The sequence below is a fragment of the Crotalus tigris genome, unplaced genomic scaffold (assembly GCF_016545835.1).
Source record: "Crotalus tigris isolate CLP2741 ecotype Arizona unplaced genomic scaffold, ASM1654583v1 scf7180000019079.287715, whole genome shotgun sequence".
Lineage (NCBI taxonomy): Eukaryota > Metazoa > Chordata > Lepidosauria > Squamata > Viperidae > Crotalus > Crotalus tigris.
Window position 1 is genome coordinate 109,446 of NW_024097365.1, and position 25,793 is coordinate 135,238.

At 41.4% G+C, this 25,793-nt stretch overlaps 1 protein-coding gene across 1 annotated transcript; it reads left to right on the top strand.

Moving 5' to 3' along the window:
* The first annotated feature begins 4,466 nt into the window (after positions 1 to 4,466).
* LOC120315358 (class I histocompatibility antigen, F10 alpha chain-like) lies at positions 4,467 to 23,872 on the top strand. Its single transcript, XM_039359593.1, has 8 exons — positions 4,467 to 4,573; positions 10,525 to 10,800; positions 12,528 to 12,797; positions 14,383 to 14,661; positions 15,305 to 15,400; positions 17,337 to 17,375; positions 22,240 to 22,303; positions 23,507 to 23,872. The coding sequence occupies exons 1-7, from the start codon at positions 4,504 to 4,506 to the stop codon at positions 22,278 to 22,280; spliced, it is 1,071 nt and encodes a 356-aa protein (XP_039215527.1). The 5' UTR covers positions 4,467 to 4,503; the 3' UTR covers positions 22,281 to 22,303; positions 23,507 to 23,872.
* The last annotated feature ends 1,921 nt before the right edge of the window (positions 23,873 to 25,793 follow it).

Below are 25,793 nucleotides of genomic sequence, written 5' to 3' on the forward strand. Positions count from 1 at the left end.
CAGATAAGCGACCTATCTTCACCATTCTTCCAGGGAAAGGGTCTTTCAGCCAAACTCACCCTCCAGCGACGCTGTACTGGCAGGATAGAACGCTGACTTTAACACCGTCTTCCCTCTTCAGGACCTCTTGGGTGAGTCCTCAAAGCTTCTTAATTCGCCTTTGAGAACATCCCATCCTCGTCGCCAGTGTTAAGTCCTCGCAGGAATGGCGAATGACAACAACGCATGTTGAACAGAACAACTACTTTATTCATCTCAGTCACAACTCTGAACAAGAGCAGAGGCGCGCAGGCCTCCTTTTATATGCCCAAATCCCCAGGCAGGCTAGTAATAGAGATCATGCACTTTTCCCACCTTATGCATGCGTGCAAGGCTGGCGCCACTCAGTCTGGTCCCGGGCAGCTTTTGCAATGCCCGGGACTCTTGCAACATCCCGAGCCTGCTGTTGCAGGTTCAGGACACAACACTGCCCTTTTAATATTTCCTTCTCTGGGAGGGGAACTGACTTCCCACATATGGAATGATATTGAGGAAGGAATTGAGTAAATTGGGAAAGGGGGGAGTGTAAAGACCTACCTCACCCCAGCCTCCTAAGAAAGCAGAACTGTTGAAACAGACATTGTCTCAGTAGGAACTTTTATTAGGGGCTAGTGCAGGGATAGGCAACCAAGGACAGAAGCAACCTAGAACTAAGGAGAAACTTCCTGACAGTTAGAACAATTAACCCATGGAACCACCTGCCTCCAGAAGCGGTGAATGCTCCAACACTGGAAGTTTTTAAGAAGAGACTGGACAGTCATTTGTCTGAAATGGTATAGGGCAGTGGTGGCGAACCTATGGCATGCGTGCCAGAGGCGGCACTCGGAGCCCTCTCTGTGAGCACACGCATTGTCGTCCCAGCCCCGCCTCCTCCCACGCCCTCCTCACCAGCAGCCCTCCACAGGAGAGTCGCCCCTGGGCACGGCCCACGCAATACTGCGCAGCCAAGGACATGGTAGCCGGGCAGCGGGGACAAGACTCCACCCTTGCACCCCATCATGCACAGATGATGCTGCAGGGCACGGGTAGAGGGCGTGGCTACCATGGCCGTGCTGGGCTGCCTGGGTGATCTGTGGTGGGCCGTGGAGGTGGTGGATGGTCCAGCCGTCTAGAATACTCTCAAATGCATAAGACCAAAAGTACAATAATTAAGAAGATTTTTTTACATACTATATAAAATTTTCAGGCACAATCTAAATGTTAGGAGTGCCCTCTCCAACCCGTAAATATTTCTGATTGGAAAAGTCAGTGTAACATGGACAGCGAATTTGTCTCCTCAAACCCTAGCTTACCCAGACAGCTGATCTTTAAAAGCAGTCACTTTTTCATGTTGCTGCTGTAGCTTTTTCTGAGTAGTTTCTAATGGCTCCCAGACTTTATGGAGTGCAGTGAGAAAAACCAATTCCGCCCACTGACTTCTTCCAGTTCTTCTGTCCCACTCCCAATAATTGCCCCAGCCAGGACCTTCAGGCACCCCACCACATATCTCCCCCCACGTAGGCAGTGCCTTTGATACAGGTGTTCAACCAGTTGCAATTTCATCCGGCAAATGGATTATTCATCCAGCTGGTGAACAGTTCAAAAGGTAAAAGGAAACCGCACCAAAAAAAAAAAACGATGCATGGAGTATCCGGTGCGTTGTGCACACCACCTGAGGCAAGCAGGGGTCTGTTTCCAGGGTGGCTGAGGTTGGGCAGAGTTGGGGATTTTAAGCTAGCATTTAATGTTTGGAAAAATAATTTAATTAATTAAAATTTAATTTAACCTTTTAAAGATGGCTTTTATTGCCAAAAAGAAACCCAACAAAGAAGTTTGGAGCTTTGAAAAAAATGAATGCCTGTACTCTGGAATAATCTATATCAGGGGTTCTCAACCTTGGCAACTTTAAGACTTGTGGACTTCAACTCCCAGAATTCCTCAGCTGGCTGAGGAATTCTGGGAGTTGAAGTCCACAAGTCTTAAAGTTGCCAAGGTTGAGAACCCCTGATCTATATAAATAAAAATGTAAATGTTCGTTTGTTCAAAATCTTAAATATCCGAAAGTTCTTCACGGATTGCTTTGAAATTTTCACACAACATTGCATTCGAATACGATGTCACACCTGTGACAGGTAAAAACATGTTTTTGAAAAACAGCACCACCTGTTGGACGTAAAAGCAACACACGCTTTTACCAGACTGAGCCACAGCAACGCGTGGCTGGGTACAGCTAGTAAGAAATAAGGGATTAGAGGATTTCCCCCCCCCCCTATGAAATACACGTGTTTAAGGTGCCAGCCCAGTCTTTGGACATTTTCTGTGCAGAAGAAAATTCATTTGAGTCTCCAGCTTTCTCTCTGGTGCTGTTTCCCCCTTTTGGTGCCATCTAGCCCAGAAGTCTTCAAACCTGGGCCTTTTATGACTTGTGGACCAACTCAGCAGGCTGGCTGAGGAATTCTGGGAGTTGAAGTCCACAAGTCATAAAATGGGCCAAGTTTGAAGACCCCTGATCTAGCCAGTTTTTGTGATTCCTGGCGACTGCCCTGACTGCGTTTTTTCTATTATTATTCTTTTTGACCAGGTGTTTCAGAACTGGTTTGCCATTGGCTCCTTCTTGGGGCTGAGAGAGAAGGGCTGGCCTTGGGGCTCTGTGCCAGGCGCTGTACGGGCTCCCCAAATGAGACAGCCTCCCCCACATTTTTGCTTCTGCCCCTCACTCCCCCCACTTCTTTGTGGCAGCCTCTCAAATACAGGGATAGTGTCCGGGCCGCCACATCCCTCCTCATTCCCCATTGGCTGAGGTACTATGAGGTTACACTCTTTGACAGGCTTGTTTCTCCACTCAGTAAATTTCCACTACACAGCAGATTGAATTTTAAAATTTTCTTTCAATATTACATTTTGAAGACCATTCACTTAATCCTATCACTTTCTATTCTATTCTATTCTATTCTATTCTATTCTATTCTATTCTATTCTATTCTATTCTATTCTATTCTATTCTATTCTATTCTATTCTATTCTATTCTATTCCATATTCTTCTATCTATTCTATTCCATTCCATTCCATATTTTCTATTCTGTTGTTGTTGTTAATTGCGAAGTCGTGTCCGACCCATCGCGACCCCATGGACAACGCTCCTCCAGGTCTTCCTGTCCTCTACCATCTTCTGGAGTCCATTTAAATTCACACCTACTGCTTCAGTGACTCCATCCAGCCATCTCATTTTCTGTCGTCCCCTTCTTCTATTGCCCTCAATCTTTCCCAGCATTAGGCTCTTCTCCAGTGAATCCTTCCTTCTCATTAGGTGGCCAAAGTACTTGAGTTTCAGCTTCAGGATCTGGCCTTCTAAAGAGCAGTCGGGGTTGATCACTTCTAGGACCGACCGGTTTGAACGCCTTGCAGTCCAAGGGACTCGCAGGAGTCTTCTCCAGCACCATAGTTCAAAGGCCTCAATTCTTTTGCGCTCAGCCTTTCTTATGGTCCAACTTTCACAGCCATACATTGCAACTGGGAAAACCATGGCCTGGACTATACGCACTTTTGTTGGCAGGGTGATGTCTCTGCTTTTTAGAATGCTGTCTAGATTTGCCATAGCTTTCCTCCCCAGGAGCAAGCGTCTTTTAATTTCTTGGCTGCAGTCCCCATCTGAGGTGATCTTGGAGCCCAGAAAAATAAAATCTGTCACTACCTCCATTTCTTCCCCATCTATTTGCCAGGAATTGAGAGGGCCGGATGCCATGATTTTGGTTTTCTTAATGTTGAGTTTCAAGCCAACTTTTGCACTCTCCTTCTTCACCCACATCAAGAGGCTCTTTAGTTCCTCTTCACTTTCTGCCATTAGAGTGGTATCATCTGCATATCTTAGGTTGTTGATATTTCTCCCGGCAATCTTAATTCCAACGTTTGATTCATCTAGCCCTGCCTTTCTCATGATATTTTTCTATTCTATTCTATTCTATTCTATTCTATTCTATTCTATTCTATTCTATTCTATTCTATTCTATTCTATTCTATTCTATCATCTGTATAGGTGTATACATGTATAGGTATATATTTTCTTTTTTTGGTAGGGTCTCCTGTTTGGGCGGGGGGGGGTTGGACTAGATGACCTACAAGATTCCTTCCAACTCTTCTACTCTACTCTACTCTACTCTACTCTACTACGTTGCGCCAAGGCCACCGTCGGTCTTGCCTTCTTCACCTGCCTGCCCGTCTCGTGTGAAAGCGGACTCTGTTATTATTATTTTTTTTTCCCGCATTCTGTTTTGGGCAACCCTCCGGATTCCAGCAAGACCCACCCCGCGCGGCCTTGGCCACGCCCCTCCATTATCACGTTCGACACTATCTACCTGCGTTCTAAGCGTAAACTCTCCTTAATGAGAGGGATTTTCCAGCGTTCCACCTGACCTGGGAATCCCAGTTCCAAAGCGCACGCGCGGAGAGTTCTTTGCAAGCGGCCGCTCGGCGGGACAGCCGAAGCGATGCGGCCGCGCTGGGGGCTCCTGTGGCTTCTCGGGGCCGCCGCTTCCTGCCTTCTGGAGGGCAGCCTCGGTGAGTCCCGGGGCGTAGCTGGAGGGGCGCAACGGCTTATTTTGGGCAGCTGGGTCAGGAAGGGGGGGAATTAGATGGGTTGCAGAGTCAGGATCTTGGGCACCACCTGCGATAGGACCCCGTTCGTGACTTTTTTGCTCTCCAACCCCTCCTGACATCCCTGAAGGCGCGACTAGCATGCTCGGGTGGGATCCCTGAATTCATGTAATCATGTATTGTACTAATAAAGGAGAATATTCGTAACTCAGGGTTGACACGAGAGGGTCCTTGCTGCTCTCTGAGCTGGCTTTGTTTTCTTGCGGACGTTTCCTGACCCAAACTAGGTAACCTCATCAGTACTAGTCCTAGTCTGGGTGATGAAACGTCTGCAAGGGAACAAGCCAGCTCAGAGAGAGCACCAAGGACCCCCTCAATAATGAATGGCATCATTTATGATGATTGAAAAGTCCCTGTTGATTTTTCCAGTGTTTTACTTTCCAATCACGATGTCTTTTAATTTTTAATGGTTGTTTAGTCATTTATTTAATTCTTTAAATGTTTTTATATATATATATATATATATATATATATATATATATATATATATATATATATTAAAAAAAGTCCGGACAGGAAGCTTGTCCATGCTGGGCTCTCTTTGCTGCCCTTCCTAAATATAGAAGGACAACTAAGCATGCCACACCCATCTATTGCATAGTTTCACTTTTTAAAGTGAAACTGTTTTATCGCTTTTAAAACAATGATTTAAAAACTCCCACAAAAATAGAAGTGCATACATCCTCAAAGGAAAAGAAACATACATAAAAATGAAGCTCAGAGAGCACCCAGGACCGCGATGATATTACAATACTTAATTCACATTTTTTTTTCCTATATTTCTCTGCGTGGAATTGTAGATGGAGGTATCTAGCCTTCTGTGTCCGTAAATGCTTCAGTTCGTTTTGCAAATTATTTTCCATGCTATTTTAATCTTGTTTTTTTAAAGTTTTTTATTCATTTTTTCCATAGAAACAATAATAAATTTTCAACCAACGTGCTGTCTGAGTTTATATATGCTAATACATATTTAATTCCTAATCCTTTATTCTTTGCTCAAGCCAATAGTAAAATAAGTTCCAGGTTTGATAATAGTCCGTTTCTTCCTTTTCTTTCAGTCTCATAGTCAATCTGTCCATCTCTGCACATTCTAATATTTTTTTTTAATTATTTCTTCATCTGATGGTATTCCTTCATTCTTCCAGTATTGCGCAAATGTAATTCTTGCCGTTGTTGTGACGTGCAAAGTCAAATATAAGCTTTGTTTATTGATCTTTTCTGGCATTATACCTAATAAAAAAAGTTCAGGTTTAAAATCAACATGTTCTCCTAACATCTTTTCTAATCAAGTATGTATCTTTTTCCAATAGTTCTTTGCTTTATCACATGTCCACCAAACATGATAATACGTACCTGACTTATGTTTTCATTTCCAACATCTATCTGATATATTTTTAAACATTTTCGCTGATCTTGCTGGTGGCAAGTGCCATCTATAAAACATTTTATATAAATTTTCTTTACAAGAAGTTGACATTGTCAGTTTATAATTTCTTTCCCATAGGTTTTGCCATCTTTCTAGTTCTATATTGTGTCCAAAACTTTTCGCCCATCTTATCATTGTTTCTTTAACTTGTTTGCCTTTCATTTCCAAAGTTAATAAAAAATTATACATTTTCTTAATTAATTTTTCAACCGAAGTTAACAGAGTCTTATCAAACACAGTTTGTTCCTTATAAAACCCATACATTTTAACATCTTTTATCATATCTAGTTTGTATTTGTAAATGTGTCCACCATGATAAGTTGATGCCCTGATTTTCCATTTCTTGTTTAGATTTTAAATGTTCTTCAGAGTTTAGAATATCTCTATATGTCCAGATTTTTCAAAGTCCACTAAATTTGGGTGTACAAATGCTTCCATTGTTGACAACCACCCTGGAATTTTCAAATATATTTTGCTTTTTATTTTTTCCCATGTTGTTAACATTGCATTTTTATATAGTGATTTTGGAAATATTTATGAACTTTATTTTCCCCATACCATAAAAAGGCAGGCCACCCCAATTGTAAATCATGCCCCTCCAGATATAACCACCTTTTATTTTTAAGAATTATCCATTCTTTTACCCATATTAATACGGATGATTGATAATATAGAACCTACTCTGGTAGGCCAAATCCCCCGTTTCCTTTAGCATCTTGTAACATTTTCATCTTAATTCTAGGCTAGCTTTCTTTCCTTGCCAAATAAATTTCAAAATTAGTGAATTCAAATCTTAAAAAAAAAATTCTGCAATTTTATAAGTATTGTTTGAAATAAAAATAAAATTTTCAGTAGTAAATTCATTTTCACTGTAGCAATTTTTCCTAGTATTGACAATTGCAAATTTTTCCATTTTTCCAAGTCCAATTTTAATTGATTTAATAATTTTATATAATTAGCGTCTTTTATCATTGAACATCTTGCTGTCAACTGTCTTCCTAAATATTTAATCTTTTTAATTATCTGTAATTCTGTTTTTCCCAAAAAAATTTTTGTTTATCTGTAAGATTTTTAAATCTTACTTTAGTTTTTCTTTGTTTATTTTCAATCCTGCCATTTCTCCATACTGTTCTATCTTTCCCAATAGTTTAGGAATCATCTCCAAAGGTTCTTCTAAAATGAACATCGAATCATCATTAAAGCTTGCAATTTATATGTTTTGCCTTTTATTTCTAGTCCTTTGTGTTCTATATCTTGTCTAATATTTCTGCTTAAGACTTCCAAAGTAAAAATAAATAACAGTGGAGATAATGGACATCCTTGCCTTGTTCCTTTCCTTATCTCAAAGTTCTCAGTATAATCTCCATTCACAATCACTTTCGCTGTTTGTTTATTATATATCGTTTTTATCATATTTATAAAATTCTGTCCAGAGTCCATTATTTGTAATTGCTGAATCATAAATTGCCAGGAAACATTATCAAACATCTTTTGAGCATCTAGAAATATTAGTGCCATTTGTTTCCCTGGATGTAATTCATAGTATTCTAATACATCCATTAGTGGAAACTAATCAAGGAGAGAAGCAACCTAGAACTAAGGAGAAACTTCCTGACAGTGAGAACAATTAATCAGTGGAACAGCCTGCCTCCAGAAGCAGTAAATGCTCCAACACTGGAAGTTTTTAAGAAGAGACTGGACAGCATTTGTCCGAAATGGTGTAGGGTTTCCTGCCCGAGCAGGGGGTTGGACTAGATGACCTCCAAGGTCCCTTCCAACTTTACTATTATTATTATTATTACTCTTAGATTGTTTTTAATTTGTCTCTTTGGTAAGAAACCATTTTGGTCTGGATATATAAATTCAGTCTCTCAGCCATTACTGAAGTAAAAATTTTATAGTCCACATTCAATAACGATATCGGTCTGTAGCTTTTTACCTGTGTCAAATCTGAGTCTTCTTTTGGTATTAAAGTAATATCTGCTGTTTGTTTTTTGTATGATAGGTAAGCATTAACTTAAACTCATATTTATAGTTAATGCTGGAATATCAAGCTGGTGTATCTAGCCAGTATGGGATCTAATGCTTCATTAAAATCCCCTCCTTTACCTCATCATAAATACACTCATTCAATTACTGAAGAAATTAATAAAACATAATAGGAGAATCTAAATTACATCCATTAACATTAACTATAGCTATTACAAGTCCTGCTATTTTAGCATTTAAAATTAAATAACATCCATTTACATCAGTAATGTATTGTACATCAATTGGAAATCCTTTTTGAAGCAAAATGGACACACTTTTAGTTTTTGTCAAAGTGTCTGTGAGATAGATCAGTCCCATCCAATCCTTTATTAATATTTATCTTGTTCCATTAAATGAGTTTCTATAAAAAAGCAGTTTCCACCTGTAACAATTTTAAATATGCTAAGATTACATTTTTTTGTTTTTTAATTAATTCATCTATTAGTTTTTATCAATATTCTCACAGTGCCAATTCATTTTGTAACCTATACCCAGTGTTCTTTTTCTAAAAAAAAAAAAAAGTGCCGTAACTCAAACATGTCATACAACCCGCCTTGCCTACCCTACGAAGTTCCGTCCAAAAAGGTGCCGGAACTCCGTTCTGGGCGTTCTATGAGAAAAAAAGCCTTGCCTATACCACTTAATAAATATCTAATAGTAAACTTTTTTATATTGAAATGTTTATCATATTCTCTAGTATCGCTCATTGACATAGAACCACCATAAAAACTAGCATTAAAGTAATTATTCTATTCTAAGTTATGGCCTAAGAAAAAATGACTTAAGGATTTGTACTCACACTTATGACTGACACGCACACACATATATACATACACATGTGATTGCAGTTTGAGCATTTGACAACCAGCTTTATGATCAGTTGCACTGGCCATTGATCAAGATTTCCTATTTTTGGGGGGGAGGGACTGATTCCTGGCAATAATGCCCATTGGGGAAGCTGAATTTGTTTAATGATCATGTTATTCACTTAAGAACCATGTGATTTGCTTAATGGATGCTGTAAAATTTCTCATAAAATTGGGCCTGATTGCAAAAACTTACAATGGAAAATCTGGTCCCAATTGTGTCTGTAAATCGCGGACTATATTCATTTCAAAATTTATAACTTGGGTGGAGTGAAGGTCTCTTTCACACCTTCCCCCAGTTTGGTTTCTTAATAAAGGAAGACCCTCGACTCCATTTGTAGTGAAAGTTACTAAAAGCCAAATGGACTACAGTATAGCAAAGCCAGAACTGAAATTCGTGTGCCAAAATTTCCCAGTTAACATTCCCTGTCCAGTTCCTCTCCTCCTCTATGTCAACTGTCCAATTGGCATTTCCAGGTAAAGAAACTTCTGGGACATGATTTTACCAAGAGTATAATACTTTACTGAAAATTTACATTGGCACAAAATTTACATTGGCACGCAAAACCAGCTGTCATGGTTCTGACAGACAGAGATGAATAAAGCAGAACGCTGAGGCTTGCAAATTCCTCAAAGAACCTGTTTATTAGTTACAAAATATAAGCATGGTCAAAGGTGAAACCATGTCTGGATACACAAGCAACAATTTTCCAATACAAAGTTAAATGTCCCACCCACAAAAGTTATGCAAGCAACTACATTACCCAGTATGATTATTTGGCAGGCTTTTTATGAAACGCCCAATCCCAAGTCTCGGGAGGAGCCGATGACCTTGGTTCCCATGGGACAAAAGATTATTTTGACTAGCGAAGCACCTGGGCAACACCTCTCCCTCCGTTTTATGTGGCAATCTAGAATGGGAAGGAAAATGGTTGCAGCCATTTGTAGAGTTGACACCAGCTCTGGCTTTCCCGCTCAAAAGCTTGCTTAATTAAACAATAGATTCCCTCCCTCTACCCACTGGGTATTCACATTGTCCAATAGTAATACTTCTTCTTGTTATGGGAAAAGTCCCCTTCTCCATCGAGCACCTGCATTAGTGACCTTGGTGTTATCAGCACCAAGCTCTCAAAAGATGCCTCGGTTGCCTACATACCATCCCTCCTACCTTTGCATCCCACAATCTTGTCAAGCTATGAGCAAGGAGAAAATGTAGGTGAAAGGGCGAATCAGTCTTTTCTCCCTGGCCCCTTATTGTCCAATTATATTTGAGTAAACTGTTTTTGCAACTATTTTTGCATTATTCTCCCATGGTAACGACTTAGAAGACTCTGAGTGGCACCCCCACCACCTTCAACTGTTTCACATTCCCCTCCCTCCCTCCATACTTCATGGCAGGCTGACAGCCATGAACGTATGATGGCAGCTCTGACAGTCCCATATTGCACCTGATGCTGCAACTCCTCTGGAGCCTCAGTCTGTAACCCGTCTCCAGTCCCTCCTAACTCCGCCCTGCTCTCGTTTCTCCCTAGGCTCCTCCCCTCGCGTAACCCGTGTGAGCTACTCTTCTGCGACGGAGGCTTGTCCAGGGCTGTCACCCTTCACAGCCGAAGGTTATATGGATGATCAGCTCATTGTTCGCTACGAAAGCCACACCAGGAAGATGCATCCTCGAGTAGATTGGATAAATACACTGGAGAAGGAAGATTTCAGATTCTTTAACAAGTACACCTGGATTTTGCAAAAAGACCAGAAAGACTTTCAGGAGGATGTGCAAATGCTCCAGAAGCGCTATAACCAAAGTGGAGGTAAGTGAGGGGTGGGAGAGACAAGTGAGGAGTGGTAGAAACATGGGTGCTATCTTCCAAGAAAGGAGACGAAGGAGAAAGCTCTATTTTCTTATGGATCTTCCTGCCTTCCTCATGAATTGGACCGATTGGTTTACAGTAAGCTGGCTGCTGATGCCCTGGCCTTTTTCCTCTTGCAGAGCTCCAATGAGCTCGAGTCTAAAATGAAAATATGGCTGTCATAGTCCTGACAGATGAAACTCTTCAAAGAACTTTAAGGTATTGTTTACCCTAAAGAATCTTTATTTGAGAAGCATAGCATTGGCACTAACACAGTCGAAGCCAAAAACTGGATTTCCCCTCCCCTGAGCACATAGTATCAAAGCACAATTCCCTCCTCCAATTAACAGTCATAAATCACATTCTACAATTAGTTTGAAATGCAGGCTCTCCCTCCAGTTCTCCAGCCCCGCCAATTCTTATCATCTCTTATTTCAGTAACCTTGGTTCACACACTAGGTTCAGTATTATTATCTCTAGCTAAACTCTCATGCATATTCCTTCCCCCAGCATCATCTAACTCTAACTCTAAGAGTAAAACGTAAGAAGGAAATGGTTGCATCTCCATCTCTTGTCAAAGCAAAAACATCTGAGGTTAGCAGCGTTGACAATGGCAGTCCCACCGAGAAGCATTAGGAATGTGAATTTTTTTTGTGTGGGTGCAGAAAATTGAGCAAATTGAGCCCAAAATTGCTGTTGCTAAGTGAAACATTTGCTAAGTGAGTTTGGCACATTTTACGACCTTTCTTGCCCCAGTTGTTAAGCGAATCACTGCACAGTCGCTAACCCTAACAGTCCTAAGACTACCTGTACATCCATATAATTTTCATAGCAACAACAGAGAATAGAATTAGAATTAGAATTAGATAGAATAGAATAGACGGAAGGGAACTTAGAGATCTTTTAGTCCAAACCCCCTGCTCAGGCAGGAAACCCTATACAATTTCAGACAAATTTTTGTCCAGTCTCTTCTTAAAAACTTCCAGTGTTGGAGCATTCATAACTTCTGGAAGCAAATTGTTCCACTGGTTAATTGTGCTCACTGTCAGGAAACTTTTCCTCAATTCTAGATTGCGTCTCTCCTTGGTTAGTTTCCATCCATTGCTTCTTGTCCTGCCCTCAGGTGCTTTGGACCCCCTGTTCTTTGTGGCAACCCCTGAGATATTGGAACGCTACTATCATGTCCCCCCTCGTCCTTCTCTTTGTTAAACTAGACATACCCAATTCCAGCAACCGTTCCTTATATGTTTTAGCCTCCAGTCTTGCTCTTCTCTGCACTCTTTCTTGATTCTCAACATCTGTAACAAATATCATCCACAAATGCTAACAATATAGATCTTTTGCCTTCATAATTTTGAGTTATCTAAAAGTGATCTCAGGAAAGGTGACTTCACTCCAGTGCCGGGAGATGTGGGCCTCTAAGAAATCCTATCTTAATTAAGGAATTTTGGACTGTATGAGGAATTTCCCAGCCTTGTTTATAGTGAGTTCCTTTATAGTGAGAAATCTGTCTTATAGATCCCCAATTCTGTCTCAACCTCGAGTGGCCTTCAAGATCACTTCCTGTAATCCTTGTCTTCCTTGCTTTCTTGTCTCAGCAGTCACAGAATCTGGAGCTCCAGCAGGAAGTGGCTTTCTCTGATTTCCTAGAGAGCTTTTCCTCCTAACCTTGGGGATGCTTCTTTTAGGCTTTCACATCGTCCAGTTGATGGTCTCCTGTGAAGTGGGGGAAGATGGGAAAAGGAGCGGCCGCTGGCAGTATGGCTATGATGGGCGGCATTTCCTTGACTACGAGATGGCGACCGGCATCTGGACAGCAGCTGACAAAGAAGCCCAAGGGATCAAGCAGAGGGCTGAAACCTACATCAAGCAGCGTTTCACAGATTTCCTGGAGAGCATCTGCACGGAGTGGCTGCAGAAGAACGACCACTATAGATCAAAGACATCCTTGAGGGAAGGTATGGAGAAACAGCCAGAGAGAAAGTATGGGAGCTGCATGTGCTTAAGTGTTGCAAGTGTTTCCTGTCTAGGTTTGCTGGCAAAGAACAGGTCAGATGAACCAGTTAGCTTGTTTTCTGCTGGCGATCGTCAGCCGATGTGCTGCCCCACTCACTCACACCCAGGTAACTGTGGTTTAGTGAGTTTATTAATGTTCCCCAGTAATTCCCTTTACCAATATTCAGAACTGTCTCTATAGGCCCAGCCACAAGCAAACCAAGATTAGTCCACAAAGCAACTGGTCAATAGTCCACAAGTAAATGAAAGTTGTTCCAAAAGATAGCTCCAACAAACAAACTTAAATCCACCAGGCCAAAATAACATACACACTCGAAAGCTCACTTAGCAAGAAAAGTTCAGAGTCTCGAAGGCACGATTCTAAACACAGTGAAGCAGGAAGCAATGATGAGGAAACAAACAGCCGGCAGTAACGGCTCCCTATCCCTGTTGTCCTAAATAGCCAGTTTCCCAGTGCAGCCCATCAAGACGGGCAGGGCCTTCTCTTCCCGAGTAGTCTGGCTGACCTCCATTGCTCCTGCCTTTTCTCTGTGTCTCTTGGATCAGGTGCAGGAGACAGTTCCTCCTCCTCTTCGCTGACCCTCTGCCTCTGCACGTTTTCCCCAGCTGAAGCCTCCTCTGATTCTCTTTCGGCTGGCTGTTCAGAGTCATTATTTAACCGGGTTCCAGACGTGCCAGGAATGGCCTCACCCTGCCTTGAGCTTATCTCTGAGGAAGAATCTGGGGAGTCGTCCAAGTGATTGCAGCCTTGATGCTGCCCTTGTTTTTAGCCCTCTCTGATTTTCTTTTTTTTAAATCAGCCTCTAGAAGTGGAAATAGTAGTGTCAATCTTGTAAGAGAATCCAGACAGGAAACAGGACCAGAAGAGTTAGTTCGAATCAAATCAAATCAACTTGATTTGGCCACAGGGGATTAGACACACAAGGAATTTGTCTCCGGGACAGAAACACTTAGTGTACTTGCAAGGCAACAGAGAAAATAATAATACAGCTCGACTTACAGTCACAATTGAGCCCAAAATTTCTGTTGCGAAGCGAGAAATTTGTGAAGTGAATTTTGCCCATTTTACGACTTCTTATAGTTGTTAAGTGAATCACAGCAGCTGTTAAATGAGTAACACGGTTAGTAGGAGAATATGGCTTCCCCGCTGACTTTGCTTGTCGAGAGGTCGTAACAGGTGATCATATGACCCCTGGACACTGCAGCCGTCATAAATACAAGTCAGTTGCCAAGCATCTGAATTTTGATCATGTGACCATGGGGATGCTGCAACGGTCGTAAGTGTGAAAAACTAAGTCACTTTTTCCTGTGCTGTTGTAACTTTGAACGGTCACTAAATGTTGTAAGTCGAAGGGTACCTGTATTTAATAAAGTGCTTTTATATTTGTTTTTCCAGCCGAAAGAAACTATTCAAAGCAGCTTGATTTATTTGGAGACTCCTAGTTCTGGTTGCACGTGTGATGCACAAGTTAAGCTGATTTCCGGAGAGGCTCAATTTTGATTCTAACATCCTTTTTTTTCCCCCAGTTCCTCCAGTGGTGACGATGAGCAGCAGGACAGAAGCCGATGGTATGGAGAGGCACGTCTGCCGAATCCACGGCTTCTATCCCAGGGAGATCGATGCCTCCTGGACGAGGGATGGGGAATTCTGGCTGCAAGACACCTTCCATGAGTCTCTGGCCCCCAACTCTGATGGGACCTACTATTACTCGCTCGGAATCCAGATCGATCCCAAGGAGAGGGGCCGCTATCGGTGCCACGTGGAGCACGATGGCTTGCAGCAGCCTCTGGATCTGGACCTGAAGGGTGAGAGGCTGCAGGGAGGGAAAGGCTGGGCTCTTTTTACAGCTGGAGGATTATGGAAGAGAAATTGTGCCCAGATATATAATAATCATAACAACAACAACAACAATAAATAGTAGTAGTAGAGTTGGAAGGGACCTTGGAGGTCTTCTAGTCCAATCCCTGCTCAGGCAGGAAACCCAATACTATTACAGACAGATGGTTGTTCAGTCTCTTCTTAAAAACCTCCAGTATTGGAGAGTTTACAACTTCTGGAGGCAGGTTGTTCCACTGATTAATTGTTCTTTCTTCTTAGATATAGATTCCTTCTCTCTTTGATCAGTTTCCATCCATTGCTTCTATTCTATTCTATTCTATTCTATTCTATTCTATTCTATTCTATTCTATTCTATTCTATTCTATTCTATTCATTCCATCCCTATATTCTATTCTATTCTATTCTATTCATTCCATCCCTATATTCTATTCTATTCTATTCTATTCTATTCTATTCTATTCTATTCTATACGTCTCCTATGACGTAAAGACATCTGATATTTCTTAACTTGGTAAATCCCTTATCTTTCTCGCTGTTTGAGATCTTTCCCCCCAATCAGTAGATATTTTGTGGTTCCCATGGAGTGATTTGCTCTTTCTCCCAATCCAGTTCCAGAATCCAGTTCCAGTCTGGGGCTCATCATCGGTGTTAGTGTGGCTGGCGTTATCTTCGTGTGTGCAATTTCTGGGATCTTGGCATTTCTTAGTAAGTATCCTTTTCTGGGTGATTGAAAGATGGATCAATTTCTCCCATGTGTCTCCCTTTGGGGAGCTAGCTACCTTGTTTGCTTACTTGCTGCTTGCTTGTTTATTTATCCATTTATTTATTACCTGCTTTTATTATTTTCAAAAATAACTCAGGGCTGTAAACATATCCAACACACCTTCCTCTTATTTTTTTCTCCACGACAATAACCCTGTGAGGTGGTTATACAACTGGCCCAAGGTCACCTAGCTGGCTTTCGTGGCTAAGGCAGGACCTGATCTCAAGCATAGTCTTCCGCTTTCTAGCCCAGTGCCTTAACCACTAGACCAAACTGTTTCTCTTCTTTTTCTGGGCTTCCTTTTTCCCTGTTTTCCCAGCTGACTTAAGGAGCATCTGAGATCTCAGCCTCTTGCTGGGATTCCAGTCTCAGTTCAGCTGAGTCCAAGGTTTGGACAGTCCTGTCTTCTTCTGAGTTGGGAGGAAGCATTCCAGTTCTGTCCCTGTCAAAGGCTTTGTTCAAAGAGAAGGGCTTCAGTGAAAATCTTCCTCCCCTCCCAGCTGCTGCTTCTGCTTGGTGCTTTCTCCATTTCCCTTCCCTCCTGGGGAATGATCCATTGATCATTGATAATCAGGTGATCCTGTGAGGGAATTGGGTAGCAGCTGTCCAAATAAAGTCAGAGACACTGACACGAACTAGTACGTTTATATAAATAAATATATTTAACATTTCTATATACAGCAGACTAGATAGGAGCATCGTGAAGTAAATCGCAGAGCCCAGAAGGCACACAGAAGAAAAAAGGCGGCAAAAAAGGGACACTCCCCCTCCGCCGCACCCACAGCAACCAATCACAGTGCAGTTTGCCTCAGACAGGAGCCAGCACACTCAAACCAATTGGTACCTAGTTAAAAACAAATATACATGACGTCTAAAGAAATGGCAAGTCGAAATGAACAGGCATGTAGCTGCCAAAGTTTCATTCTTGACATATCACCTCCCCAAAAGAAGAATGAATCTGGAAATAAATAAAAACAAATATATAAGCATATAGACATGGATTAGGAATTAAAACCCCTAATCTGTGTCTATATGTATGTATATTTGTTTTATTTGTTTAATTCTATGAATTGGTGTCTGGGAACCTCAAAGTTAATTTTGCTTTGACATTACCATGCCGTGTATTCAATAAACAGTAAGATTTTCAAAAACAGAGTGAATCTGATGATTTATTTGGATCCTCAAGCTGGATGTTGAAAACAACCCCTGTGTATTTGGGCTCACTGCACAACCCCACTGCTCCAGCTACTAAATTTGAATATCTTAACACGATCCATTTGTATCAAAGCCAGGATCCTGGGATTCTCTGCCCTAAGAGAGGGACTGATTTGATCCTATTTGGAAGGCCTGTTGCCGTGTGAGGTTGGCATGCTTTGATTCCTGATGTGTCGGCAATGTCTTTTGGTTGGATCCAGAAAGGGTACCGTTTCTGTTCCTGCTCCTCCTTTTGGAAACAGGGCAATAACCTCCCCTCCCTGAGATTTGGTTAGTCCCAAATAGAGATGGGAAGGCCTGGAAAAAAAAACCCAGAAAAAATGGAGAAAAACAGGGGGGGGGGTGTCTGTTTTTTTTTTCTTTTTTTCCCCAAAGCCATTTGTAAAAAAACTGACAAACTGTTTTCCTCCCAATGTTTCTGTTTTTTTTCCAGGCCTTCCTATCAGTCTTCTTTCTGGAGAACATTAAAGTCCTATTCCCCCCCCCCCCAGATCTTAGAAACCCTTTTTCAGATTAACACATTTTGTTAAAAGGCACCAGCTTTTGCAATATGCATCTTTTGAAGTGAGGTCATGAAAGTTTACGCCTTCCCATCGTTGACTGCCTTCCCCTGAGCTTTTCTCCTAACATCTCCTCTTTTTGCTCTCTCTTTCTGCAATCTAGGATTCAGGAGAGAGGATGATCCCAGGAATGACCCTTCTCGTGAGTAGAATTATTAGCAAATATTTTTGTGTTTTGCATGCGAGAATCAAAGTCCAGGCTGTGAAATGTATCTGAGAGCAAATGCAAGCAAAGATGTCGGTAAGAATGACGGGCGGGTAGGATTGGGGAACAGTCCAGGTTCAAAATTTTCTCAGCCTGCTATAAAAATATTATGGGCTGCCTGGAGCCCTTCAGGTAGGTTTGTCCGTTTAAATTTTGTATCCCATCTTTATTATTTTATTTTATTACTGTCATGGTTCTGACTGACGAACCCAACCAAGCAAACACCTTCGAGAAATTCCAATCTCTTAATGTAAAACTTTATTGAGTACATTATTTCGGCACACATGAAAGCAAAACCAGCTCTGGCAAGATCCCTCTCAAATCGATATAGGAAAAGCATGGAATTCTCCCTCCTCCCTCTGGGTCAGGTCACGTAGCCCAATCAAGTAGAAAAATATTGTTATGAGAAAGTGTCTCTGGGTTTGGTCAAACACCTGGTGTAATGTCCTTGAGTCTCACGGTCTAGCTTCTGAATTTTGATGACTGCATTCCAAACCCTTCCTTTCTTCCCCCTCCCGGAGTTCATTGGCACCTGAAAAGCAATAATTATCACACCAGCAAAATCATGCTTCGAAACTTGACAATTACTTTGCATTTATTTATAAGTAACTCATTGTGGGGAACAAATATAGTACTCTTCTTCCTCCTGTTTTCTCCACAAAAACAATCCTGTGAGGTGGGGTGGATTGAAAGAGAGAGTGACTAGTCCCAGCAGGCTTTCATGCCTAAGGCGGGACTTGTTGTTAATTGCGAAGTCGTGTCCGACCCGTCGCGACCCCATGGACAATGTTCCTCCAGGTCTTCCTGTCCTCTACCATCTTCTGGAGTCCATTTAAATTCACACCTACTGCTTCAGTGACTCCATCCAGCCATCTCATTCTCTGTCGTCCCCTTCTTCTATTGCCCTCAATCTTTCCCAGCATTAGGCTCTTCTCCAGTGAATCCTCCCTTCTCATTAGGTGGCCAAAGTACTTGAGTTTCAACTTCAGGATCTGGCCTTCTAAAGAGCAGTCGGGGTTGATCTCTTCTAGGACTGACCGGTTTGAACGCCTTGCAGTCCAAGGGACTCGCAGGAGTCTTCTCCAGCACCATAGTTCCAAGGCCTCAATTCTTTTGCACTCAGCCTTTCTTATGGTCCAACTTTCACAGCCATACATTGCAACTGGGAAAACCATGGCCTGGACTATACGCACTTTTGTTGGCAGGGTGATGTCTCTGCTTTTTAGAATGCTGTCTAGATTTGCCATAGCTTTCCTCCCCAGGAGCAAGCGTCCTTTAATTTCTTGGCTGCAGTCCCCATCTGAGGTGATCTTTGAGCCCAGAAAAATAAAATCTGTCACTACCTCCATTTCTTCCCCATCTATTTGCCAGGAATTGAGAGGGCCGGATGCCATGATGTTGGTTTTCTTAATGTTGAGTTTCAAGCCAACTTTTGCACTCTCCTTCTTCACCCGCATCAAGAGGCTCTTTAGTTCCTCTTCACTTTCTGCCATTAGAGTGGTATCATCTGCATATCTTAGGTTGTTGATATTTCTCCCGGCAATCTTAATTCCAACTTTTGATTCATCTAGCCCTGCCTTTCTCATGATGTGCTCTGCATATAATTTAAATAGGCAGGGTGACAGTATACAGCCTTGCCGGACTCCTTTTCCAATTTTGAACCAATCAGTGGTTCCGTGTTTGGTTCTCACTGTTGCTTCTTGACCCGCATATAGGTTTCTCAGGAGACAAATGAGATGGTCTGGTACTCCCATCTCTTTAAGAACTTGCCACAATTTGTTGTGATCCACACACTCAAAGGCTTTTGCATAGTCAATGAAGCAGAAGTAGATGTTTTTCTGGAACTCCCTAGCTTTCTCCATGATCCAGCGTATGTTGGCAATTTGATCTCTATTTCCTCTGCCTCTTCGAAATCCTGCCTGTACTTCTGGTAGTTCTCGATCCACATACTGCTGGAGTCTAGCTTGTAGATTTTAAGCATAACTTTACTAGCATGTGAAATGAGTGCAATGGTGCGATAGTTTGAACATTCTTTGGCATTGCCTTTCTTTGGAATTGGAATGTAAACTGACCTTTTCCAATCCTGTGGCCACTGTTGAGTTTTCCAAATTTGCTGTCAAATTGAGTGTAGTACTTTTACTGCATCGTCTTTTAAGATTTTGAATAGCTCAGCTGGAATACTGTCACCTCCACTAGCTTTGTTGTTGCTCAGATTTTCTAAGGCCCATTTCACTTCACATTCTAGGATGTCTGGTTCGAGGTCACTGACCATCTCATTGTGGTTATCTGGGATGTTAAGCTCATTCTTGTATAGTTCTTCTGTGTAGTTTTGCCATCTCTTCTGCCTCTGTTAGGTCTCTGCCATTTTGGTCCTTTATCATGCCCATCTTTGCATGAAACGTTCCCTTCATATCTCCAATTTTCTTGAAGAGATCTCTGGTCCTACCTATTCTGTTGTTTTCTTCTATTTCTTTGCACTGTTCATTTAAGAAGGTATTCTTATCTCTTCTAGCTATTCTCTGGAATTCTGTATTCAATTGGGTGTATCTTTCTTTTTCTCCTTTGCCTTTCGCTTCCCTTCTTTCCTCAGCTCTTTGCAAAGCTTCCTCAGACAGCCATTTTGCTTTCTTGCATTTCTTTTTCTTTGGGATGTTTTTAGTTGCTACCTCTTGTACAATGTTGCGAACTTCCATCCATAGTTCTTCAGGCACTCTGTCTATCAGATCCAGTTCCTTAAATCTATTTGTCACCTCTACTGTATATTCATCAGGAATATGATTTAGTTCATACCTGAGTGGCCTAGTGCTTTTCCCTACTTTTTTCAATTTAAGCCTAAATTTTGCAACGAGCAGCTCATGATCTGAGCCACAGTCAGCTCCTGGTCTTGTTTTTACTGACTGTATAGAGCTTCTCCATCTTTGGCTGCAGAGCACATAGTCAATCTGATTTCTATGTTGACCGTCTGGTGATGTCCATGTGTAGAGCCGTCTCTTGGGTTGTTTGAAAAGAGTGTTTGTTATGACCATCGTATTCTCTTGACAAAATTCTATTAGCCTGTGCCCTGCTTCATTTTGTTCTCCAAGGCCAAACTTGCCTGTTATTCCCGTTATCTTTTGGCTTCCTACCTTAGCATTCCAATCCCCCATGTTGATAAGGACATCATTTTTTGGTGTTAATTCTATAAGGTGCTGTAGGGCTTCATAGAACCGGTCAATTTCATCCTCTTCAGCACCAGTGGTTGGGGCATAGATTTGGATTATTGTGATATTGAATGGTTTGCCTTGGATTTGAATTGAGATCATTCTGTCATTTTGGGGATTGTATCCCAGTATTGCTTTTCCTATTCTTTTATTGACTATGAAGGCTACTCCATTTCTTCTGATGGATTCTTGCCCACAGTAGTATACCTGATGGTCATCTGAGTTAAATTCACCCATTCCTGTCCATTTTAGTTCGCTGATTCCTAAGATGTCGATGTTCATTCTTGTCATCTCTTTTTTGACTACGTCTAGCTTGCCTTGATTCATGGATCTTACAGTCCAGGTTCCTATGGAGAAAAAATCTTTACAGCATCGGACTTTCCTTTCACCACCAGATATATCCACAGCTGAGCGTCCTTTCGGCTTTGGCCCAGTCGCTTCACTCTTTCTGGCGCTACTAGTACTAGCCCTCTGCTCTTCCCCAGTAGCATATTGGATACCTTCCGACCTGAGGGGCTCATCTTCCAGCGTCATATCTTTTTTCCTTTTAGTACTGTCCATGGGGTTTTCATGGCAAAGATACTGGAGTGGTTTGTCATTTCCTTCTCCAGTGGATCACATTTTGTCAGAACTCTCTGCTATAACCTGTCCGTCTTGGGTGGCCCTGCACGGCATAGCTTATAGCTTCATTGAGTTATGCAAGCCCCTTCGCCACGACAAGGCAGTAATCCATAAAGGGGAAGGCGGGACTAGAATTCACCATTTCCTGGTGATCGGCTGAAATTCATCCAGCCTGTTTTCGTATGTAAGGCTGGACTAGAACTCACTGTCTCCTAGTTTCTAACCTGGTGCCTTCACTACTAGACCAAGGTGGTTATACACTGGCGCCCCTCCAATCAGCTTCTCTGCTGTGACAACTTGGCTCCAATTCTGTCTTTTTGGACCCTCAGCTCTGAAGTAGAGAGATGAGGGAAGGAGCCTGGAGCAACTTTGACCCCAGAAATGGAGGTTCTCCGTGAGAAAAGATGGGGTGAGGGAGGAGGAGATCTGGAAGGAGAAGGAGGGAGATGGCTGGGCTGGAGGGGAAATCCTTCATGGTGGTGGTACTTAGGGATGGAGGAGAAGCGAAAAGAGAAGTCTAGAAGAGAGATGAAGAACATATCCAGGAATTCATCTCCTCAGGGAGGTGACCCATCAACAGGGAGCGGAAGCTTCCCATTATACAACTAGATGGGAACTTCCCTGTTTTTCTCCCTTTTGCAGCAAAAAAGCTGCCAATTCTGACCAGGTTAAACTGAATGCTGGCGCTGGAGAAGGAGAGGAGTTTCTCTCCCACAATCAGGGATTCCTGCAGCCTCTTCTGGGAGGGGGAGAGCTGTCCCCAGATTGTTCAAGAGTTCATTTTGGAAGCCTTAAGAAGGAACAGACGATTGTGGTGTTGGCTGCTGCTCCTGTTCCGGTCTCCTCTGAATTGCAATTAAATAAATTTGAGGGCACCGAATCAAGTTCAGTTCCTGATGACTGTATAGTCAAAAAAGGCTTCTCAATCTCCTTAACTTGGCTGATTTTGGTCATTTCTGCCTTCTCATTTTTTTCTGTAGGTAGAGCTCCACTTATGACCAGTTGCTCAGGAACCATTTGAAGTTACAACGGACCACCTTAGAGGTACTTACAACCAGCTTCCAAAATATTAAGGGCTGCCCATCTTCCCCACCTCCCACCTCTCCATAGCACTTATGGCTGTTTGCAGCTTCCTGCAGCCACATGACCGTGTTTTCCTAAAGGTGCTTTTTCATGAGGCTTTCTTGTTTTTCTTTGAAGATGTTTTGCTTTTCATCCAAGAAGCTTCTTCTGCTCTGACTGGATGGTGGAGACTGGGAGGATTTATATCCTTGCAAACATCTGGTCATTTGCCTTCTTTTAGAGAGTCATTGAGGCCACTTGGAAGAGTGCAAATGACCAGCTGTCTGCAAGGAATAAAAATCCTTCCATTCCCCATCATCTGATCAGAGCTGAAGAAGCTTCTTGGGTGAGAAGTGAAACATCTTCAAAGAAAAACAAGCAAGTCCAGTTGCCTCCTGGAAAAGCAATTTTAGAATAACCATGACCTGGATGACTGAGAATCTCCATAGTCATGACCACATTTTGTGATGTTTTTGTCGAAAACTTGCAGTTTTCAGCAAAACCAGCTTATGGTGAACAATTGACTGCCTCAAAAAAAGTTATAAAATTGGGTTGGTCACATTGGTGACCTGTTTTACGACCACCATGACTTGGGAGCATAATGAGCAGACTCCATTATGGTCATTAGTTGGAAACTCTCTCTACCTCCCTCCCCCTTGTCAAGCCAAAACATTTTATTTTGAGGGGTCCTTGATGTTCTCTGAGCTTGTTGTCAGCAAACAAGATTCCTTACTAGCATTGATGATGTTACCTAGTTAGGTAATGAAACGTCTGCAAGAAAACAAGCAAGCTCAGAGAGCACCAAGGACCCTCTCAAAGCAATGTTTCTCAGCCTTAGTAGGTTTAAGATGTGTGGACTTCATCCCCCAGAATTCCCAAGCCAGAGCTACAAATATATTTCAACCCTGAGCTACAAATATATTCCTTTATTGGTACATTTTATTTGATTCCACCAACTAAATAAAACCCATATTAGTTTGAGCTGGGGGGGCAGAAAGTCAAGGTCAATTCTGGTTAGTCAGAATCACACTCCAGCTTGAAGTCAGCAACCAGGATAGATCTTGGCCTCCTGGTTTGTCCTCATCCAGGAACAAAAGTAGATGTTTTTTGTCGTTGCAGGTCTGTCACTTAATGTCCTTCTGCAGTGTTGAATTGATCATTGTTTGTCCTATGTTTTCTCCGCAGTCTGAAACGATGCTGTCAATTGAGATGGGAGCACAGGAAACATTTAATGTGGAATGTTTTTGCATTGAAAACAGATGGAGATGCAGCCATTTTCTTCTTTTTGCTTTTAGAGTTAGATGATGCTGGGGGGGGGGAATGTGCACAAGAGGCTAGCTAGACATAATAACGCTGGACCTACTGTGAGAACCAAGATTGTTGAAAAAAGAAATGATAAGGAATTGGCAAGCTGGAGGGGAAGCCCATGCTTCCAACTAATTGGGGAATGTGATTTATGACTGTTAACTGGAGGAGGGAATTGTGCTTTGATATTATGTGCTCAGGGAAGGAGACCTCAGTTTTTGGCTTCAATTATTTTAGTGCCGATGCTATGCTACTCAAATATTCTTTTTTTAAAAACAAATTTTTATTGGTTTTCCAATTTTACATTGAGTATTCGGAAAGCAGCGTGGTGACTGGGTAATCAGTGGTTCAATAACAAAATCTTTAGTACATATCTCAGGTTACATCATCAGAAATTCCTTCTCCATTTCCCTTAACATTTGTTATATCACATTTAGGCTAATAGATCTTTAATTATAACAAAGCTAGTTAAAACATTTATCAATATATTTTTTGCTTATACATATCCATATCCTGTTTTTAAGTTTTACCTAATTTTTAATTTTTATATTACAATATTCCAATATCCATAGTGTTTGAGTTTCGGGTAATCCAAATTTCCTTTATTTCACTACATAAAAGTTATCATATCTAGAATATACATGTTACTTACAAATATATTCTTATCTTATTTCATAAACATTTTCTATTTCTCATCCTAATACATCATCATTTGCTGATAGAGTGTCCTTTATTGTCTCAAGTCCATCATCATCTATATTATCTGGGCTAAGCAATAGTTCGAAGCTAATTCCTAATTGTTAATTTTCATTTCCCTTATAAGTCTAAATCCTGAATATTAAGCCAGTTAATCCCTTATTTTTTATCATTTAACAACAATATTTAAATCCAATAATTTCCCTTCATCTAAAAATCTCCCTTTAGCCCATTAGTTGAGACTTTAGGATCCTCTATCATAAATTAAAAGATCCTATTTTTAAAAAAATCTAACTCTGGCTTTCTTTTTGTGCCAACCACTCTTCCATACATGCCTTGAAATCATCAAATAAATCTCCCTTCATTCTTGTACGTATTGCTTGAATCAAGGGAGACCATCTAGTTATCAGTTTTCCAGAAAGGCTGGCCCATTCATAGTCGTAGATTGTTGTCCAGGTGGCTCCTTCATTACAATTTGGTCTTCTTGTTCCTCAGGTTTCTTCTGGTTTAGGTAGAGAGTCACGTCCAGCTTTATGGTGGTTATTTGGTTATCTAGGTTTTCAGTATGCTGTATTTGTTGGTCTTTAACAGTCTCTGTGTTAGTGTTGCTTTGTTCCACTTCTGTTGCTTTTTGGGTTGTAAGTTCTTTAGTTGTGGTCAGGGTTTGTCTGTCTAAAATGTCAATAAATTATATTTGTTGATCTTTAAACTCCTCTGTTTTTGGTATTAATTTCTTCTGCCTCTGTTGGTTTTTGGATTATAGGTTCTTTTGTTGAAGTCAGAGTTTCATTTTGTAGGTTTAAGCTGGCACCTTTGTCTTTCAGTCTGGATTTAATTATCTCAGTAGCTTCAAGGATTTTTTTCAAGTATGAGTTTATAATTAAGTTGTTGCTGGTCTTCCTCCATTTCCAACACAGGTATAGGTAGTCCTTTAGTGAAGGCTATTTTTAGATGAAAGTTAGTAAATGTTCACCTCCACAATTCCTAAAAACCAATTTTACTGTCCAGCTGTTCTCCCAGCTTTTTATCTCTTTTAGATAGTACCAAGGACAAATCTGGGCTGTAAGCAGGTCTCTTTAACCAAAGTATTTTCTTGTTATACCAAGCTTTGCCACAAGATGACCCTGACAGCATTTAAAATCTTTCAAGAGCAGGGCTAGGTTTTTATCCAGATAAAGTTCTTTTTCATAGATAAGGTGACAGGTCCCCGTGAGAATAGGAATTTTTTGGTCCCCAGATATCAAGGTAATAAAAATCCAGTTACTTAATTGTATTTTTCAGGGCTTTATTTTCCCTACGTAGTCAGGCGCTGCCATCTTAGAGGGTAGGAGGAAAATGTTTCCTTCCCTCTCTCCTCGCAGGGGGAAGAAGTTTCAGAAGGCTTTTGACAGGAAAATACTTGGGATACAAAAAGGTAAAGTCTCACCCAGTTCCTCCGTGGTGATTTCAATGTGTTTGGTTGTAAATTTGG

Bases quoted from the DNA above. Each gene is read 5' to 3' on its own strand.
- LOC120315358 (XM_039359593.1), top strand. From the start codon at position 4,504: ATGCGGCCGCGCTGGGGGCTCCTGTGGCTTCTCGGGGCCGCCGCTTCC. The intron at 12,798-14,382 runs GTATGGAGAAAC...TTTTTCCCCCAG, and splicing joins AAAGACATCCTTGAGGGAAG to TTCCTCCAGTGGTGACGATG. The intron at 14,662-15,304 runs GTGAGAGGCTGC...CTCCCAATCCAG, and splicing joins TCTGGATCTGGACCTGAAGG to TTCCAGAATCCAGTTCCAGT.